General features: G+C 51.1%; 1 protein-coding gene across 6 annotated transcripts in view; it reads left to right on the forward strand.

Moving 5' to 3' along the window:
• Nucleotides 1–13,096, forward strand: part of stxbp5a (syntaxin binding protein 5a (tomosyn)) — a 281,041-nt gene that overhangs the window by 93,195 nt on the left and 174,750 nt on the right. For all 6 annotated transcript variants that reach the window (XM_072504745.1, XM_072504763.1, XM_072504770.1 and 3 more), the window contains exon 5: nt 10,062–10,196. In XM_072504745.1, the coding sequence (XP_072360846.1) occupies nt 10,062–10,196 (135 nt within the window). The remainder of the gene's footprint in view (nt 1–10,061; nt 10,197–13,096) is intronic.

The following is a 13,096-nucleotide window of genomic DNA, read 5'->3' on the forward strand; positions in this document are numbered from 1 at the left end:
CGGGAGGACCACCATCTTAACCGCCTGCACCCTCCCTGCCATTGACAATGCTACCATATCCCATCTCTTGAAATCTTCCTCCATCTGTTCCACCAACCGCGTCAAATTTAGCCTGTGCAATGTGCCCCAATTCTTAGCTATCTGGATCCCCAGGTAACGAAAGTCTCTTGTTACCTTCCTCAACGGTAGGTCTTCTATTTCTCTACTCTGCTCCCCTGGATGCACCACAAACAGCTCACTCTTCCCCATGTTCAATTTATACCCTGAAAAATCCCCAAACTCCCCAAGTATCCGCATTATTTCTGGCATCCCCTCCGCTGGATCCGCCACATATAGTAGCAGATCATCCGCATATAAAGATACCCGGTGTTCTTCTCCTCCCCTAAGTATTCCCCTCCATCTCTTGGAACCTCTCAGCGCTATCGCCAGGGGCTCAATCGCCAGTGCAAACAGTAATGGGGACAGAGGACATCCCTGCCTTGTCCCTCTATGGAGCCGAAAATATACCGATCCCCGTCCATTCGTGACCACACTCGCCACTGGGGCCCTATACAACAGCTGCACCCATCTAACATACCCCTCTCCAAACCCAAATCTCCTCAACACCTCCCACAGATAATCCCATTCCACTCTATCAAATGCTTTCTCGGCATCCATCGCCACTACTATCTCCGTTTCACCCTCTGGTGGGGCCATCATCATTACCCCTAACAGCCGCCGTATATTCGTGTTCAGCTGTCTCCCCTTCACAAACCCAGTTTGGTCCTCATGAACCACCCCCGGGACACATTCCTCTATTCTCATTGCCATTACCTTGGCCAGGACCTTGGCATCCACATTGAGGAGGGAAATTGGTCTGTAGGACCCGCATTGTAGCGGATCCTTTTCCTTCTTTAAGAGAAGCGATATCGTTGCTTCTGACATAGTCGGGGGCAGTTGTCCCCTTTCCTTTGCCTCGTTAAAGGTCCTCGTCAGTAGCGGGGCGAGCAAGTCCAAATATTTTCTGTAAAATTCAACTGGGAATCCGTCCGGTCCCGGGGCCTTTCCCGTCTGCATGTTCCTAATTCCTTTCACCACTTCTTCTACCGTGATCTGTGCTCCCAGTCCCACCCTTTCCTGCTCTTCCACCTTGGGAATTTCCAGCCGATCCAAAAAATCCATCATTCTCTCCCTCCCATCCGGGGGTTGAGCTTCATACAATTTTTTATAAAATGTCTTGAACACTTCGTTCACTCTCTCCGCTCCCCGCTCCGTCTCTCCTTCCTCGTCCCTCACCCCCCCTATTTCCCTCGCTGCTCCCCTTTTCCTCAATTGGTGTGCCAGCAATCTGCTCGCCTTCTCTCCATATTCATACTGTACACCCTGCGCCTTCCTCCATTGTGCCTCTGCAGTGCCTGTAGTCAGCAAGTCAAATTCCACATGCAGCCTTTGCCTTTCCCTGTACCGTCCCTCCTCCGGTGCTTCCGCATATTGTCTATCCACCCTCAAAAGTTCTTGCAGCAACCGCTCCCGTTCCTTACTCTCCTGCTTCCCTTTATGTGTCCTTATTGATATCAGCTCCCCCTAACCACCGCCTTCAACGCCTCCCAGACCACTCCCACCTGAACCTCCCCATTGTCATTGAGTTCCAAGTACTTTTCAATGCATCCCCTCACCCTTAGGCACACCCCCTCATCCGCCATTAGTCCCATGTCCATTCTCCAGGGTGGGCGCCCTCTTGTTTCCTCCCCTATCTCCAAGTCTACCCAGTGTGGGGCATGATCCGAAATGGCTATAGCCGTATATTCCGTTCCCCTCACCCTCGGGATCAATGCCCTACCCAACACAAAAAAGTCTATGCGTGAATAGACTTTATGGACATAGGAGAAAAACGAGAACTCTTTACTCCTAGGTCTACTGAATCTCCACGGGTCCACCCCTCCCATCTGCTCCATAAAATCCTTAAGCACCTTGGCTGCCGCCGGCCTCCTACCAGTCCTGGACTTCGACCTATCCAGCCTTGGTTCCAACACCGTGTTAAAGTCTCCCCCCATTATCAGCTTTCCGGTCTCTAGGTCTGGGATGCGTCCTAGCATTCGCCTCATAAAGTTGGCATCGTCCCAGTTCGGGGCATACACGTTTACCAAAACCACCATCTCTCCCTGTAATTTGCCACTCACCATCACGTATCTGCCCCCGTTATCCGCCACTATAGTCTTCGCCTCGAACATTACCCGCTTCCCCACTAATATAGCCACCCCCCTGTTTTTCGCATCCAGCCCCGAATGGAACACCTGCCCCACCCATCCTTTGCGCAACCTAACCTGGTCTATCAGTTTCAGGTGCGTTTCCTGTAGCATAACCACATCTGCTTTAAGTTTCTTAAGGTGTGCGAGTACTCGTGCCCTCTTTATCGGCCCGTTAAGCCCCCTCACGTTCCACGTGATCAGCCGAGTTGGGGGGCTTCCCCCCCCCCCCCCCCCTTTGCCGGTTAGCCATCATCTTTTTCCAGCTTCTCACCCAGTTCCCACGCAGCTGTATCTCTCCCAGACGGTGCCCCCCCCGCCCATCCTTTCCCGTACCCACTCCCCCCTTTCCCCAGCAGCAGCAACCCAGTAATTCCCCCCCCCCCCCCCCTGCTAGACCCCCCGCTAGCGTAATTACTCCCCCCATGTTGCTCCCAGAAGTCAGCAAACTCTGGCTGACCTCGGCTTCCCCCCCGTGATCACGGCTCGCACCGTGCGACGCCCCCTCCTTCCTGCTTCTCTATTCCCGCCATAATTATCATAGCGCGGGAACCAAGCCCGCGCCTCTCCCTCGGCCCCGCCTCCCATGGCCAACGCCCCATCTCCTCTCCCTCCCCACCTCCCCCCATCACCACCTGTGGGAGAAAGAAAAGTTACCATACCGCAGGATTAAAACATAAAACCCCTCTTCGCCCCCCCCCCCCCCATTCGCCCCACCACTTTGTCCAAACGTTCATTTTCATAATCCAATCATTCCAATTTTTCTTCTACAATAAAAGTCCACGCTTCATCCGCCGTTTCAAAGTAGTGGTGCCTCCCTTGATATGTGACCCACAGTCTTGCCGGTTGCAGCATTCCAAATTTTATCTTCTTTTTGTGAAGTACCGCTTTGGCCCGATTAAAGCTCGCCCTCCTTCTCGCCACCTCCGCACTCCAATCTTGATAAACGCGGATCACCGCGTTCTCCCATTTACTACACCGAGTTTTCTTCGCCCATCTAAGGACCATTTCTCTATCCTTAAAACGGAGGAATCTCACCACTATGGCTCTGGGAGTTTCTCCTGCTCTCGATCCTCGCACCATAACTCGGTACGCTCCCTCCACCTCCAACGGACCCGTCGGGGCCTCCGCTCCCATTAACGAGTGCAGCATCGTGCTCACATATGCCCCGACGTCCGCCCCCTCCACACCTTCAGGAAGGCCTAGAATCCTCAAGTTGTTCCTCCTTGCGTTGTTTTCCAGTGCCTCCAACCTCTCCACAGATCGTTTCTGGTGTGCCTCCTGTATCTCCGACTTCACCACCAGGCCCTGTATATCGTTCTCATTCTCTGCTGCTTTCGCCTTCACGACCCGAAGCTCCTGCTCCTGGGTCTTTTGTTCCTCTTTCAGCCCTTCAATCGCCTGTAATATCGGGGCCAACAACTCTTTCTTCATTTCCTTTTTTATCTCCTCCACGCAGCGTTTCAAGAACTCTTGTTGTTCAGGGCCCCATATGAAACTGCCACCTTCCGACGCCATCTTGGTTTCTGCTTGCCTTCCTTGCCGTTGTTCCAAAGGATCCGCTGCAATCCGGCCACTTTCCTCTCCTTTTTCCATCCGTGTCCAGGGGGAACACCCTTCTGGTTTACCGCACGGTGTTTTTAGCCGTTAAAATTGCCGTTGGGGCTCCTATCAAGAGCCCAATAGTCCGTTCCACCGGGAGCTGCCGAAACGTGCGACTCAGCTGGTCATCGCCGCACCCGGAAGTTCACGAGGTCGCATATTCGATAGCTCCCGCTTGGAATGGACTTTTGGGCTCTTTTACAGGGCCCCCACTGCATTTGTTTTGACATTTCCCGGTGTGGGAAGAAGACTGCAGCATTCCCCTGACAGTGTCCCCCAAGAGTGTTATGTCTTTTGGCTACCAGACCCGGCAGAAGCAGTGCAGGAATAGACAAAAGCCTCTGCCAGCAGGCAGGCGGGGGAAGGGCAAGCTTAAAGCTGCAATCTGACTTGACTCTATCAAAGGTGAATTCTAGCAGCAGAGGGAACAACTGTGAAAAGATCTACCAAGGCCATTGAAGAAGCAGGGACGAGGCTTCCGGTGGGGGCCATGGAGGAGTAGGTTGCGCATTCGACAGCTCCCGTCTGGAACCGACTCTCAGAACTTTTTCAGGAGTTTCCATAGACTTTTTGGGGCAGACTGGTGAAGCGAACACTGCCAAAAGGATTCCCTCTCTACTTCCGGTTGCGGCTATGCGGAGCTAAGCCGCACGATTCGGCAGCTCCCGCTACCACGGACTTTCGGGCTCGTTAGAGGAGCCCCAACGGAACCTTTTTTGGTTTTTTTTGACGCAACCCGTGGGGAAGGGAAGAGAGAGGTCCCCCTCCAACTTCTATGAAACGGACCAGAAGTGTAACGGCCAAAGGAGCGGCACTGGAGCAACGGGAGAAGCGAGGGAAAGAAAACAAAATGGCGGCGGCCAGGGACAAAGGGGAGCTGCAGGAGTTAATCAAGCGCTGCTTCGGCAATTGAAGGACTCGGGATCACCCAGAAGGCCCACGAAGCTAAGATCCAGGAGGTACAGAAAAGAGTCGGTCAGAACGAGGACGAGCTCGTGGGCCTGGCGGTGAGAGTGGAGCAGAACGAGGCGCTACACAAGAGGTGGGCGGGAAGACTCGAAGACCTGGAGAAAGAATCTGCGAATTCTGGGTCTCCCTGAGGGAGTGGAGGGGGCTGATGCCGGGGAATACGCGAGCACGATGCTTGAGGCGATGATGGGCATGAAGGCCCCTTTGAGGCCGCTGGAGTTGGACGGGGCACATCGGGTGCTGGCGAAGAAGCCCCAGGCAAATGAGCCACCAAGGGCGATGGTGGTGAGGTTCCACCGGTTCACGGACAGAGAGTGGGTCCTGAGATGGGCCAAGAAGGAGCGGAGCAGTAAGTGGGACAATGCAGAGATCCGAATATACCCGGACTGGAGCACGGAGGTTGCAAAGCAGAGAGCGGGTTTCAACCGGGCCAAAGCGGCGTTGTACCAGAAAGAAGTGAAATTCGGAATGCTGCAGCCAGCGCGACTGTGGGTCACATCCAAGGGCCAACACTATTATTTCGAAACGCCTGAAGAGGCGTGGACCTTTGTACAAGCCGAAAAGTTGGACTCTAACTGAGGGTTTGTGAGGGTGGGGGGGATGTTTTGGGGTTTGATGTGTGATGGTATATAGGGGGTCAATCACGCGCAGGAAATGTTACATGGGCTGGGGGAGAGAGACAAGGCCGCAACAGGAGCTGCGCCAGAGGGGGCGGAGCGGGCTTTGGAAAGCGTGGGGTGTTTTCCCGCGTGCGGGAAGGGGAACAAAGGAATGCACATGGATTGGGAGACTCCCACGCAGGGAGGTCAATGGAATGGCGGGGGAAGCCGGGGTCAGCAGGCGTCAGCTGACTTACGGGAGTGACATGGGGGGAATAAAAAAGCTAGACCGGGGTCTAGCGGGGAGGGGGGGAAGGGGGGGGGGGGGGGAAAAGGGTTGCTGCTGCACTGGCCGAAAGGGAATGGGACACAGAAGAGGTGGTCGGGACGGGGGTCCCCCCTCTGGGGGACTGGAGGGTGAGGGAGGCGTGGACACGGGACTGACCCAGAAAAGGAGATGGCTAGTCGACGGGGCATTTGGGGGGGGGGGGGGGGCGGCGGCGAACTAGGATGATGCAGGATTCATGAAGCGCATGTTGGGGCGCATTCCGGACCTGGAGATAGGAGGCCTGATAATGGGAGTGGACTTCAATACAGTGTTGGATCCAGCACTGGACCGCTCCAAATCAAGGACTGGAAAGAGGCCGGCGGCGACCAAGGTACTTAGAGGGTTTATGGATCAGATGGGGGGAGTGGACCCATGGCGGTTTGCAAGACCGCAGGCCAGGGAATTTTCTTTCTTCTCCCATGTACACAAAGCCTACTCCCGGATAGATTTCTTTGTTCTGGGTAGGGCGCTCATCCCGAGGTTGGAGGGGACGGAGTATTCGGCTATAGCCGTTTCGTACCATGCCCCGCACTGGGTGGAACTGGAGCTGGGAGAGGAGAGGGACCAATGCCCGTTGTGGCGGCTGGATGTGGGACTGCTGGCGGACGAGGTGGTGTGTGGGAAGGTGAGGGGGTGTATCGAAAGGTACTTGGAGGCCAACGACAACGGGGAGGTGCGGGTGGGGGTGGTATGGGAGGCGGTGATCAGGGGAGAGCTAATTTCCATTAGGGCTCATAGGGAGAAGACCGAGGGTATGGAAAGGGAGAGGTTAGTGGGGGAGGTTATGAGAGTGGACAGGAGATGCGCAGAGGCCCCGGAGGAAAGATTACTTGGGGAAAGACGACGGCACAGACTGAGTTTGACCTGTTGACCACAGGGAAGGCGGAGGCACAGTGGAGGAAAGCGCAGGGGGTGACCTACGAGTATGGGGAAAAGGCTAGTCGGATGCTGGCACATCAGCTCCGTAAGAGGATGGCAGCGAGGGAAATAGGGGGAGTCAAAGATGGAAGGGGAGCCACGGTTCAGAGTGCGACGAAAATAAACGAGGTATTCAATGCCTTTTATGAAGAGCTGTACAGATCCCAGCCCCCAGCGGGGGAAGAGGGGATGAGACGATTCCTAGATCAGCTGAGATTCCCGAGGGTGGAGGAGCAAGAGGTGGCTGGTTTGGGGGCACCAATTGGGTTGGAGGAGCTGAGCAAGGGTTTGGGGAGCATGCAGGCGGGGAAGGCCCCGGGACTGGACGGATTCCTGGTGGAGTTCTACAGGAAGTACGCAGACCTGTTGGCCCCGCTACTGGTGAGGACCTTTAATGAGGCAAGGGAGGAGGGGACCCTGCCCCCGACAATGTCGGAAGCGACCATTTCTTTGATCCTAAAGCGGGACAAGGACCCACTGCAATGTGGATCGTGCGGGCCGATCTCGCTCCTCAATGTGGATGCAAAGTTGCTGGCAAAAGTGCTAGCCACGAGGATCGAGGACTGTGTCCCGGGGGTAATCCACGAGGACCAGACGGGATTTGTAAAGGGCAGGCAACTAAACACCAATGTGCGGCGGCTCTTAAACGTGATAATGATGCCATTGGAGGAGGGAGAGGCGGAAATAGTGGCAACTATGGACGCAGAGAAGGCCTTTGACCGAGTAGAGTGGGAGTATCTCTGGGAGGTGCTGCGTAGGTTTGGGTTCGGGGTAGGGTTTATCAATTGAGTTAAGCTCCTTTACCGAGCCCCGATGGCGAGTGTAGTGACGAACCGGAGGAGGTCGGGGTACTTTCGACTGTACCGAGGGACGAGGCAATGGTGCCCCCTGTCCCCCCTGTTATTCGCATTGGCGATCGAACCATTGGCCATGTCATTGAGGGAGTCTAATAAATGGAGGGGGGTGGTCCGAGGGGCAGACGAGCATCGGGTGTCGCTATATGCGGATGACCTGTTGCTGTACGTGGCGGATCCAATGGAGGGGATGGTGGAGGTCATGCAGACTCTAAGGGAGTTTGGGGAGTTTTCGGGCTATAAGCTCAATGTAGGGAAGAGTGAGCTCTTTGTATTACAGGCGGGGGACCAAGAAAGAGGGATAGGGGACCTACCGCTGAGGAGGGCGGAGGGGAGCTTTCGGTATCTGGGGATCCAGATAGCCAGGAGTTGGGGGACCCTACATAAACTGAATCTGACGAGGTTGGTGGAGCAAATGGAGGAGGATTTCAAAAGATGGGACATGTTACCGCTCTCGCTGGCAGGTAGCGTGCAGTCGGTCAAAATGGTGGTCCTTCCGAGGTTTCTGTTTGTGTTTCAGTGCCTTCCCATCGTGATCACTAAGGCCTTTTTTAAGAGAGTAGGCAGGAGTATTATGGGGTTTGTGTGGGCGAATAAGACCCCGAGAGTAAGGAGAGGGTTCCTGGAACGCATTAGGGACCGAGGAGGGTTGGCGCTGCCAAACCTGGGGAGCTACTACTGGACAGCAAATGTGGCGATGATCCGCAAGTGGGTTATGGAGGGAGAGGGGGCGGCATGGAAGAGGATGGAGATGGCGTCCTGTAAAGGAACGAGCCTGGGGGTGTTGGTGACGGCACCGCTGCTGCTCTCGCCGACAAAGTATACCACGAGCCCGGTGGTGGCGGCAACGCTAAGGATCTGGGGCCAGTGGAGACGGCACCGGGGTGCAATGGGAGCATCGGTGTGGTCCCCGATTAGGGGTAACTACCGGTTTGTCCCGGGGAAGATGGACGGGGGGGGGGGGTTCCAGAGCTGGCATCGGGCGGGGATTGGAAGAATGGGGGACCTGTTCATCGACGGGACGTTTGCGAGCCTAGGGCCACTGGAGGAGAAGTTCGAGTTACCCCCGGGAAATGCCTTTAGATATATGCAGGTGAGGGAATTCTCGTTGCTCCCGGCACAAGAAGTTCAAGATAGGGTGATCTCGGGTGGATGGGTCGGGGAGGGCAAGGTGTCGGAAATACACCAGGAGTTGAAAGAAGAGGGGGAAGCGCTGGTAGAAGACTTGAAGGGTAAATGGGAGGAGGAGCTGGGGGAGGAGATCGAGGAAGGTCTGTGGGCTGATGCCCTAGGTAGGGTTAATTCCTCCTCCTCGTGTGCCAGGCTCAGCCTGATACAATTTAAGGTGGTCCACAGAGCGCACTTGACGGGGGCGAGGTTGAGTAGGTTCTTTGGGGTAGAGGACAGATGTGGAAGGTGCTCAGGGAGCCCGGCGAACCATGTCCATATGTTTTGGTCATGCCCGGCACTGGAGGGGTTCTGGAGAGGAGTGGCGGGAGCAATATCTCAGGTGGTGAAAGTCCAGGTCAAGCCAAGCTGGGGGCTAGCAATATTTGGAATAGTGGACGAACCGGGAGTGCAGGAGGCGAAAGAGGCCGGCATTCTGGCCTTTGCGTCCCTAGTAGCCCGGCGAAGGATCTTGCTAATGTGGAAGGAGGCGAAGCCCCCCAGCCTGGAGGCCTGGATAAATGATATGGCTGGGTTCATAAAGTTGGAGAGGATTAAGTTCGCCTTGAGAGGGTCTGCGCAGGGGTTCTACAGGCAGTGGCAACCGTTCCTAGACTATCTCGCGGAGCGTTAGAGGAAGGTCGGTCAACAGCAGCAGCAACTTGGGGCGGGGGGGGGGGGGTTGGTGGTGGTGGTGGGGGAGAGAGAGGGGGGACTGCCTGGGAGGGTGGATGAGCAAGAGATAACATGAAGGGTTGGGGAAACTGGCACGTACGGGTGAGGGCCAGTGTACAAAGCTGTGTAAATACATCATTTTGCCATGTATATATCTTGCTCTGCGCAGTTTCTCTTTTTTTTTGTTACGGGGGGTGGGGGGGGTTATTGTTTGTAAGGGAGAAAAATTGTGTTAAAAAACTTTAATAAATATATTTTTAAAAAAACATTGCCCCAGTAGAATTTGTGATTCATGGTTCGCATGGAGAAATGGGAGCAGACTGCTTTCTTGAAAATAGCAGTGGTTAGCATGACTGATTAGTCTGCTGGACTGCTTGGAGAACCAAAGAGTTAATTGTCAGTGGGAACAGAGCCACATGTAGGTCAGACTGGAAGGGCATAGCAAGTTCATTTGCCTGCAGGACATAGTGGATCAGATGGGTTTTTAAAGCAGTCAAACCACCATTTATTGAATTAAATTTCACAAGTGGCTGTGATGAAGTATGAACTTTGAACCTGAGAGTTGCTAGTCCTGTACCACAACCAACACATTAAAATCCCCAATAAATATATTCCTGTTTTTATTTAATTAATTAGAACTTGTTTTAAGTGAATGTTCTTTCGTTGAATTTATGAATATAATATATGGGTAATATTTTCATTCAGAGTTTTTTCTTCTCTGCAGGATAACATTTTGCCATCTGCCCTTCCAGAGTAAATGGTTGTATGTTGGCACAGAAAGAGGCAATGTACATATTGTCAACGTGGAGTCTTTCACACTCTCAGGCTATGTTATTATGTGGAATAAAGCCATCGAACTGTAAGTGCTTCATTCTTGTAATGCATGTTTGATGACATTTCACTTGGAAACTTCTATTTAATACTGTGTAATGGATAGTTTGTCCTTTCAGATTCAAAATAGCTTTTGTTAAAAGATTTGTTTAATTATTTGGCATCAATAAGGAAGCTTTAATTGATATTTGAATGTCGGTCTGCATTAGTTTTGTAAATTGGCCTCCCTTATTGTATATTTATTAAAGATTTTTAATAAGTTTTAATTGAAGGAACCATGCAATTTGTCAAATACACATTGGGCAAACTGTTTGATGTGCTTCAGGAAGCTTTCATACACAAATCTTTACCATATCATTGCTTGCAGATTAAGGAATGCCTCATAACTTATTCAAAGTGTTTGAAACTGGTTAGTGTGTTTCCAAGATGGAGAGGAATGGTACTCTTGAAAATTGATGTTTTAATGCAGCTGAGATTTAGACACATATCTTATTTTCTTTGTTCTGATCAAGCTAAGGATTTTGCAAGTGCGTTTCAGGAAGGCTGAGGCCAATTGTTTTCCAGCCCTATTGACACTAATGAGTGAGATGGGGCCGGGGAGCTATGAGGAAGGCTAGCAGTGAATTACATGTAAAGTCATAGTCAGGAACCTTGTTCCCATTTCAGTTTAATATTAAGTGCAGAAAGAGGAAAGTGCATATGCTATTCTCTGTACATCCAGAGAGGAATAGTTAAAGTTTGTATATCACTGTAAATCTTTTGTTTGACCTTTCCCCAGTCCACTTAACAAGTCACTAAATTGGTTTGATTGATAGGAGTAAGGCATTTGGATCCTTTAACCTGTTCTGCCAACTAATTAGATCATGGAAGATTTGTATCTCAATTCCATTCCTGTCTTGTTTCCATAACGCAATAGTTCAGCGAAAAATGTATCTGCCTCATGTTGCTGAGTATTGGGCCTTTGTTCAAAATCTCAGCTCGGTGGCAGTATTTTTTTTAATCACTGGAGTTAAACCTTGCCAAAATGTGGTTGCGCAAGTCATGCCAATTAACCAACTTCTTCGAGAAGTAATCAGGAAGACTATTGGGAGATTAAGTAAATTTAAAAATTACACTAACGGGTTCAGCATCTGACCAACGTGTGTGGTCAGATTCGTTTTTGAAACTGGATTAGTCCATGCCAGCTATGTAAATTGGTATTATCGTGGACCAATAAATGGTCTGATTTTATGTTTCCTCATTAAAGTCACTTTTTACTGAGTGCCCTTTAATCCCCAATATAAACTTCAATGATGTAAGAATAGCAGAAGGCCCTTTAGCTCCTTTTGATCAAAACCTCAATTTCATTGACCTTTTTTGGTTCCATATCCCTTGATACCCTTGCCGAATAAAAGTCAAGCCTCAGTCAACAGGGCTATGTGCAAAAACATCTCGCAGGCATCCGTAATTTTAAATAGCCAATTAATTTTTTTCTAAATCGTGGCACATTTCTTGTCAGATAATAAATGCTTTTAGGTAAACACATTAGTTCGAAAGAAGGAAAATGGTGACCGAAAGAAGTGAAAGATTACTTTTGTGGCGTATTTTTAGGTGTGGCACAGTGGGTGGGTGCAAGGTCTAAGATTTTTTATTTAGCTACGTGGATGAATAAGATCTTGCCTCAGCCAGAACAGTCAGAAGGAGTAGATAACATCTTTCTGTACTTGAGCTCCTCCCTTGCTCTTCTTTTTTTACTGTAATTATTTATATGTTGGCATGAGGAATCTGCCCAGACGTACAGGAGCTAAAACTTGTAAAACACTAGAATCCCTATTACTGGCAACCTATTTGGTCTAAAAGACACTCCTTACTACCTTCCTTGAATGTGTTATCACTTATCTCCTGCATCTCCCTGTCTCAAACTTTGCAATTGGGGTTCCAACCCTTGCGTAGCATAAAAATGTCCATTGTCACATTTATGAATGACTTAGAATCACTAAAGTGCAAAAGGAAGTCATTTGGCCCATCAAGTCTGCACGAACCCTGCGTCCTACCTAGGCCCACGCCACTTTCCTATCCCCTTAACCCAGTAACCCCACGTAACCTTTTTGGACACTAAGGGGCAATTTAGCATGTCCAATCCACCTAACAATCTTTGGACCGTGGGTGGAAACTGGAACACCCAGAGGAAACCCACGCAGACACGGAGAGAATGTGCAAACTCCACACGGACAGTCACCCAAGGTCGGAATCGGACCCGGGTCCCTGGTGCTGTGAGGCAGCAGAGCTAGCCACTGTGCCTCCCTTCTGATTATGTGCATTGACCTCTCTGCATCCTTTGACACCACTGACCACACTATATTCCTCCTCCTCCATTGTCTACCATAGTGAAACTGTCCTTACTTGATTTCTATATTACCTATCTGATCTTAACCATAATATCTCTACCAATGGATCCATCCAAACCACCTCCACCTCATCTACATATTTTGCTTTGAGCACATCATCCACAGACATGGCATTAGCTTCCATCTATATCTCAATGAGATCCAATTGTTTGCCCTTGCCATCAACTCCGCCCTCCTCCCTGTTTGATTCCTCAGACCGAAGAGGACCTTTTTCAACCTGTTGTGTCACTGAACTGAGCTTCCAACTTCATATCCTCTCTGTCACAAAGACAACCTCTACCCCTACCTCAGTCCATTTGCCACTGAAATCCTCATCCATGCTGTAATTGCATGGAGGCTTGTTTACACCTCTCACTGTCTCCTTATCCTCTACTCTCCATGGACTCCAGTTTGTCCAAACCCATTTGCTGATATCCTATATCAAGCCGTTATTAACCCCATGTTTGCTGACCTACATTGGCTGGTGGTCCCCAGACTCCACATGTTTAAGATTGCCATCCTTTTTCAAATATCATCACAGCCATGCTCCTCAGCTTTGCAG

This window comes from Scyliorhinus torazame, chromosome 1, assembly GCF_047496885.1.
Source record: "Scyliorhinus torazame isolate Kashiwa2021f chromosome 1, sScyTor2.1, whole genome shotgun sequence".
Taxonomy (NCBI): Eukaryota; Metazoa; Chordata; class Chondrichthyes; order Carcharhiniformes; family Scyliorhinidae; genus Scyliorhinus; species Scyliorhinus torazame.